This window comes from Limulus polyphemus, unplaced genomic scaffold (genome assembly GCF_000517525.1).
Source record: "Limulus polyphemus unplaced genomic scaffold, Limulus_polyphemus-2.1.2 Scaffold1951, whole genome shotgun sequence".
Lineage (NCBI taxonomy): Eukaryota > Metazoa > Arthropoda > Merostomata > Xiphosura > Limulidae > Limulus > Limulus polyphemus.
This window is the reverse complement of record NW_013667561.1, coordinates 209667-218105: the sequence shown is the minus strand read 5'-3', so window position 1 is coordinate 218105 and position 8439 is coordinate 209667. Positions and strand designations below refer to the sequence as shown.

The 8439-nt window shown below is 33.9% G+C and overlaps 1 protein-coding gene across 1 annotated transcript in view; it reads left to right on the top strand.

Moving 5' to 3' along the window:
• The window catches only part of LOC106465458, a 16703-nt gene extending 9431 nt beyond the window's left edge, over positions 1-7272 (top strand). The window contains exons 7-8 of the mRNA XM_013925687.2: positions 2323-2490; positions 4250-7272. Of these exons, the coding sequence (XP_013781141.1) occupies positions 2323-2490; positions 4250-7162 (3081 nt within the window). The 3' untranslated portion in view covers positions 7163-7272. The remainder of the gene's footprint in view (positions 1-2322; positions 2491-4249) is intronic.
• The last annotated feature ends 1167 nt before the right edge of the window (positions 7273-8439 follow it).

Genomic DNA, 8439 nt, shown 5'->3' with positions numbered 1-8439 from the left:
CTTGCAAGCTCTACCCTATAACACGGACTCTCGTCTTAAACCTAGCCCTGTAGACTTCTGACTGATTTTAGGTTCTGTACCTGAGTTTAGGAGCCTCTACCAGTGCTCTATAGTTGTGTCTGTCGGCTACTGTCAACTGTCCAAGTATTTCCAGTGGTTGTCCCTTCAAGCTCGTTGCCAGATATACAGCTTTCTGCTCCTCTGTCCATCCATTCATCTCTGCCAGTAGCTCAAATTGTGCTCTATATGCTTCCCACGGTGCTTTCCCATCGAATTCCTGTGGCTTCCTTCGCACTGGATCACTTCTATTACTGACATTCATATCTGGGATGTGACTTCTAACGGGACTGAATATGTCTGCATTAGGGTTTAGCTGCGGGCTCTGTAAGGGGCTTGCCATTGTCTGGGGCTGATTAAGTCGATGTCCTTGTGTAAAAGACAATAGATCGTCCTTTAACGTATCTAATTCGCTTTTAAATTTACTAATGTTTTCCATTTGTACGTCTTGCCATTGTTGTTGATTTTCCTGTAGTTGCTGCTGACTTTCTTCCTGTTTCCTTTCTTGTTCAAGTTGCCACTGCTGTAATCTCTCTTCTTATTTCTATTCTCGTTCTTCTTCTTTATTTTCTTTTTCCTCCAACAACTGCTGTAATCTCTCTTGTTTATTTTGCTGTTCGAGCTGCCATTGTTGTAGGTTTTCTTGCCACTGCTGTGATCTTTCTTCTTGTTTCTTTTCTCGTTCTTCTTGTTTCTTTTCTTTTTCCCCTAACAACTGCTGTAATCTCTCTTCTTGTTTATTTTGTTGTTCGAGCTGCCACTGTTGCAGGTTTTCTTGCAACTGCTGTTGTCTCTCTTCTTGTTTATTTTCTTTTTCCTCCAACAACTGCTGTAATCTCTCTTGTTTATTTTGGCTGTTCGAGCTGCCATTGTTGTAGGTTTTCTTGCAACTGCTGTTGTCTCTCTTCTTGTTTCTTTTCTCGTTCTTCTTGTTTCTTTTGCTGCTCTTGTATTGCTGCCATCAAGTCTGCTAAGCTTTAGGTTGATTTTCCGCCTCGCGTTTCCATTTTTTTTTCATCCCAATTCTGACACCAATTTGTTACATCTCCGTTTGTTAATTGATTTTCGTAACTTCGTTCCAACGAAACTTTAGCGACACAAGACCTTACTTAATAAAACTGGTTTATTCTTTCCGAATACAACTTTACGATACACTTATTTTCAACAGTCGCGCTATAACAGACTATAGTTCACGTCTCACGAGCTCTACTTCAACAATACGTCTCTCTCTGACTGCAGTTCAATTACTCATTACCTACACACACACTGTTCCCGTCACGTTGTGACCATCTTATATATACCAGACTACCCTATATCTAGTAATCTCCCGACAATTCACGAAAGTTCAAGAGAAGTGGCGTGACACTATTCACGTGACCTCGCTGACGCAACAATATATAAAATCAGTGATACACTTTATAATCCACAAAATTAAAACATATATTTGTTTTTATACTGAAGTTATCAAAGTAAAACAAGCTAAACTGCTGTATTACCTTGGTGTGTGTATGTAATTTAGAAAGGTAAGCGTTTGTCCAGTTAAAAACTTTTTCCAACAGAATCAATCAACAAATTTATATATTAAATTTTCTGAATGTTCATTAAACATCAGTAACCATGACATAAACCATTGTTTCTGTGATGAAACTGAAGTTGTGATCTAAAGAAAATACTTTTATTTTAATTACTTCTATGGTAATGCTTTTGTATTTCCTTGACTCAAGAAAAACCTGGGGAACTCCAGCATGCAAATGAGAAACCTATTAACTGCATTGTTGTTAGTAATGCACAATATAACGACTATTACACATTATTTCTCTCTCAGAAACATGACCCATCATTGAGTCTTACCTCAGGGATGTGGGGTGGCCATGTCGATTTTTTCTGTGTAATTATTTTGTTTTTTTCCTATTTCCTTGGCTTGTGATTGAACATACAACCTCTAAAAGACCAAACAAGTGTTCTGTCAACTGAACTAAAGGGTTAACCCATTAAATATTTCTAGTAGGGCACTTTTTTTTTGTAACTCAAGCTAACAAATGTTTAAAGTCATTTATTTTTTTCTGTTTTGGCTTTTTGCAGAATATTTTTAGAACTGAACTATTGTGAATGAGGTACAGCTGTGTTGTATATAAATTTTAACTATAGTTTATTTAAGCATTAAATATTAATTTTTATTGTAAGATATTGTGAAGTAAAAAACTTTAAAAAATCTGAATGAATTTCTTTATTTGTAGAAAAATTTATATAACTTTATTTTTGTAGTCCCCAGCTGAGAAACATAGAGGAAGGAAATTTCGAAGTGCCAGTCATGATGCCACAGCATTTCTTTCTGTTCCCTCACACCATCAGGAACGTCGAGCTAGTTTTGACATTGCTTGTAGTCCAATCCAAAGAACAATGTATTGTTTTGAAAATGCTAATAAGCCCGATGTGAGTAATTGCAATGTTTTTTCTGAAGTGTCATGATAGAAATAAAGATGTAACACATTTTAGGTGTATTACTATTATACATTCTGCTGCACTTCAATCTTCAGAGATAACACTTTTTCTGTTTTACAGTTTTAATTAAGATAAGCAAACTTCCACAGACATGTTTATAATTAGAACGTCTCATCTCTCATAATTTGATGTATAGGTTTCTCCAGCCTTCACAAATAGAGCAGGCTGCTGTAAGGGTAATTTTGTACTTTGTATTCTTTCCTCAACCAGACATTTCACAAAAATCAAGTAACTTTCAATTTTTTATTTGAATTTAATGATGTGAAGATGCACATTTAGACAAGTTTTTTTTGTGATTTGTAGTAAAATTAATTTTAGTGAAAAATGATGATGTTCATTATTGCTAATTTCAGTCTTCTCCACAGTAGTGTACTAAATGTTCAAATCCGTGTTATAAAGCATGTTGAAAAACAACCAACTCTTTTTTAAGTAAATACTGGTATTTTTTGTTAAGCCAGTAAGAAATGAGCATCACATGGATATTTAGTTCTCTTCAGCCTTCACCATAAGACCATTTATTGTCTTCCAGTCAACTTCATTTCCCCCTTTTGTGGTTCTTTGGTGCTTTCTTTCTTGTTTCTGATCTCAATATATACTTGATTTAGAATATGGTGTGAGTATATGGTTAGTTTTAGCTAGCTAGGTTGCAACAACTACAAGTTCAACAACAAATGCTTTTGAGAATATTTCTATATTTCATTTAACTGAAGTAAAAAAAAAAGGGATTGAGCACAAAGTTTTGCATAAAAGTAAAACACGTTATTTATTCAGTTAAAACATGCATTAAAGGAAAGAATGTCATACTCTTTCCTTCTCTCTGGTGATCTACAGAGATCCCAGACAGAGCCAACTGGGAAAAATCAACCCTATCCATCTTGTTGTTATATTCAAACCAAGACACACAAAATTCTCCAAGAATGTGCTGCTATCTGGTCATTCCCTTTATGAAAAATAGAGAAGAAACTCTATCTGTACCTCTACATCTTCACATGAATGATGTAGCCAAACCATCCTTAGGTCAAATCTAATAACCAACCATGGGAAGACCTAGGATACCAAAGAGTACCCTTTAAAATGTATGACTGGCTCAAAAAAACAAACGTCATCACAATATAAGGCTACTTGCTATAGCTTCTATATTCCAAATGAAAATCATGTTATTGGGACAAACTGTTGTTACTTTTGAGTGGAATTTGGTTTTTCAGATCGTTAGTTCTGCATACATTGATAAATATTTAAACAAAAAAAAATATATATGGCTCTATTAATGTATTTTTTAAAGTAAAAATAAACATTAAATGAGATGTATTACTTTTTTTAAAGAGTTAAAAAAATGATAACCCCATAAAAATATGTTTAAAACTGCTACTATTAATCTACAGTATTAAATCATTTTTCTGAAGTGAGACTATATTATACGGTTTTCATGTTCCAATCCAAAAACATTTATTTAGGACGAACTTGTTTTTGAGTAGTATTTGACTTTATGAAATATTAGCTGTAAGTTTCAATGATTCCAGAAGGGTTTTATCACCTTTTTTGTTATGTTATATTATTCTTGAAAAAAATATTTTATCTTACATGTTTGATTTTCATATATTCCAGTACAAAATTTATTGTTCAAATTTATTAACATCCTCTTTCAACATGTAATAAGCAGAAATTACTTTAATCTACATGTATATTACAGATAGCCACAAACGACAGTGCAAAGATTTTTCTGCCATCACCCATCTCCACACAGAATGAAGGTGCTACTATTGATATGGATGATGAAAGCTCTCTATCAGATATCCCTAAAACCCCAGAAAAAATTAAAAATGAGAACTCTCACTGGAATGCTTGGAACAATCTACCAGATGAAACTACAGATACCGAGATAGAAGACAACTATGATAAGACTGGAATTAATCGTATTCTTCAGCATTGTCCACCTTTAAGACAAGTCAGAACAGAGAAAGAGATGCTGGAAGACCTTGCTGGAGAGTATGTTACTTTTGTCTTTGCTCACCGATATGCTTGTCGGGATCTATCGAAATCAAATGAAAGGAGGAGTTCACAATTTTCAACACATCAGAGTTATAGAAGTACAACTGCTAATCAGTTAAATCAGTCAGGAACTTCAAAGGAAAATAGAATAAAACCTGTTAGCAAATCAGCATCATCGTCTCTTGCAAATATTACAAAGCAAGGTTCTTTTAATGATAACAGTAATAAAGATGGAGATTATGATAATCTAATTAATCTGTGGTATAACTTAGAAACAACCCCTGTAGGAACAAAAAATAGTGGAGAAATTTGTAGCACCATGGATGCACCATTATGGAAACAAAATGCTGTTATTCAGAGAGTTCACTCTTACACTTCAATAACAAAAGTCAAAGTTCCCTCTGCAAGTCTTGATTACTCACATTCATTTCGACAACCATCTACAAAAAATCCTGGCTTACCTCATAAACCCAAAATAATACCTCAAGCTGAAACTCAGAGTAAAGATTATGAAGAGCTTACTTTATTCTCTGTCCCTCCTACTCCTGCTTCAAATTTTAGAGAAAATCTCAACCAAACTGTTCCAGCTATGTGTTTAACACAACGAAATAACTATTTCTCAAATAACTGTAGATCATTCCATAAAAGTTCTCAGTTTGGCTGGAATCACAATGTTGAACTAGAGTCACGCAAGTCAGTTGACTACCAAGATGTTGCAAGAAGTAAAATGAGAGTAAAAACAAATCATAATCAATATGGTGATCATCAATCATTCATCGGTACATCAAAAAGATCCTTTCCTGAAGATTTTATGGATGACTTGAAGCATTACATGGCTTCATCCTCCCACACAAAACATCAGAATTTTAGGTTTCCTGTTAATTCTAGAGATACATTGGCAACCTGTGCTACAACTCCTGCAGCTAGTATAGAGAATATGTCTCTTCATCCCGAACACAGATTATATCGACAGGTAAGCTCTAGATATGCTACTCTTAGAGCTGTGATATCCAGTATTAGCTCCAAGATATCGGTTCTGAAAGTTAATCTTGGTTATTCTATGACTGATCAGTCAGATAATGAATCTATGATGTCACATACCAGTGATTCTCCAAAGTCAGTACAACTTGCAAGTCATTCAGGTACCAGATCTGATCAAGACACTGACCATAAGGTGCCTAAAACCCACATTAGCAATTCTTTTGTGAGAGTTTGTTCTACCACAAAGAAGCAACAACTTGGGAAAGATGTAGAGGCTAGAAAAACTAAATCCATTTTAAATAACGTTATAAGAAGAAAAAATTCTGTTCATATTCAAAAACCAGGGAGTTCAGTCATTGGTGCTCGCATAGCTGGCTTACATGAAGCAGAATACTGCGTACCTAGTTCTCTTTTTGTGTGCCATAAGCTGAGGTCAAGCAAAGAGATAGAAGTACGTCCAGATAGTTTGCTGTCTAATTCTTCAAATATTACTTCATCCAGTGATGGAGATAAATTCTCTGGAGGAAGTGACTTTCATTCAACTCTTGAATCTTTGGTACCATTATCAGGAAATGTTACACACACAGTTGTAAATGACAGGGAAACTTTATTAGACAATAGTGAAGATTCTGAAGACAGCTTTTATGAGAGGTCTTTTGAGGCAATTGAAGGTACCATGTCAGAAGACCTTTTTCGAGACTCTGCTATTTATAGTGATCCTGATAATGCTGATCTCAGTACTGAGGAGTTTTCTCCAATAGCAAAACATGAAGAATTTTTGGCACCATGTGAATTTCAAAAAAATTACAAGACTAAAAACCATATAGAGGATAACAACAAGGATTTATATTGTTTAGATAAACTGACCTGTGGGAATAATATTCAGAATTGTGAAAAACTATATTGTAAAACAAATCTTGATCATCCTGAGCAAACAATAAAGGACACTGAGGATGTAGAAATAAAAAAAGACTCAAATTTTTCAGAGTTAACACTAGAAAAAGTACATAATACTGTGCCTCGACGCATAGAAATCTTAAGTACTCGCCCTGTCAATGTTGCAATAATACAAAAGTTTAAAAACTTGAGAGAGAATAATAAATTTCAGAAAGAACTTACACCATCACCAGCGGATAATATAAGTATTGAAAACAAAAAGAAAGAAACTGATGACATTCAGAAAACATTCATACCATCAGTAGTAAAAAGACAGAACTTTATAACCCAGAGAAATTTGGATTCATCACTAGTGGAAAGTTTCAAAACTATTCAACAGAAACAGCAGGATAACATAAAAAATCAAAAAGAGCCTAGTCCATCATTAGTAGAGGGATCAACAACTAATCAACAAAGGAACAGGAATAATACTGTAATTCAAAAAGAATGTACTCATTCATTGGTATGTGGTTTGAAGAGCATCCAACAAAGATGGTGTACTCAGAAGTCCAACCAATACATTGAGGAAGATGAATCCAGCTCAGAGTTTCCAAATCCTTGCTTAAACACAGTCACAGAATCAGTTATCAAGGAAGTAACGACTTTATTCAACTCTGTAGAGCCTTTTGATACACAACCACTTCCAGTAAAAGGATGGGTGAAGCATATTGTAAGCAAATTTCAGAACGAAAGTTAATTATAAATGTAATGATCTATACTTTCTTTACATTTTAATACGCATCTGTAATTTTGTACAGAAATGTATATCCTTGTTATAATTGTAGTAAATAAATAACAGTGAATGTGCCAAATCTCATGTCTTATATATATATATACACACACAAAATCAGTCTATAAATTAATTGTATTTAGTCCTCTTATATTAGGCCTCAGGGTCTTCATAAGCCACTAAGTGTATTCCTGTGGTTCTTATATAATTACAAAGTTGGACACTTGATTTGTAGGTTAACAAAGTCATTGTAAAATGGAAGTGCAAAAGCTCTAGCTATTTTCAGTAAACTAAATAATAATGTTTCGTGTTTTTCCTGTAGCAAGTTCTTTATATACAGGTTACATAAGACTAAGCTCATATCATCCTGCAGCAAAAGATCAAGCATGGGTTCAGACCATGCAGAACTTACTTATTCTACAGCACACTGCTTTTAATGGAAACTTGTTTTATCTTAAACGTATGTACATTAAAGCAGATTGTAGAAGATGTCTATCTTAATATGGGATGAAAATGCTTATTTTAATGCATGTTATCTTAGGTGTTTAACACAATGTGCAAAGAAATATCTTAATCTAATATCAAATAATATAATAATAATATAATATCTAATATCAAAATATCTTAATCTAATGCCAAAAAATGTTTTATCTTTAAATGAAAATATTGTTACATCTCTGTTCGTTTGTTAATTTTCCGTAAAATTTCTTTCTGAAGAAACTTCAGCAATACAAGTCCTTCCTTAAATAAAACTAGTTTATTCTTTCTCAATACAACTTTGAAATTCACTTAATTTCCACAGTCATGCTATAACTCTAACAAATGCTATAATTCACAATGAACGATTGATGTGCTTGACTCAATTGTCCGTCTCTGTCTGCAATTCAATTTCATTATGGCCATCACTTTTTGGCGGTCTTATATACAAGAATACTGCACATCTAGTAAACACTCGAGGCTTCACAAACGGACATGAATTTTCTAGAAGCTCATGACATGTTACTAGCGTCACATGACTTCTGCTGTCGTAACACTGCCTCTTCCTTATTATTGTTTGTCCCGAACAATAGCCACTTACATTAAACCAATAGATAAATAACAATATCTTAATTAAATGTACAGAGTTTACAAACACAAAATTAAAATTCAACAAAATTTTACGAGACGTATCTTCTTCCGTACTGGTTTCTGTTTCATGTGAGGTTCATCTGCTCCATCAGGAATTGTCCTATCATCGGTAATGG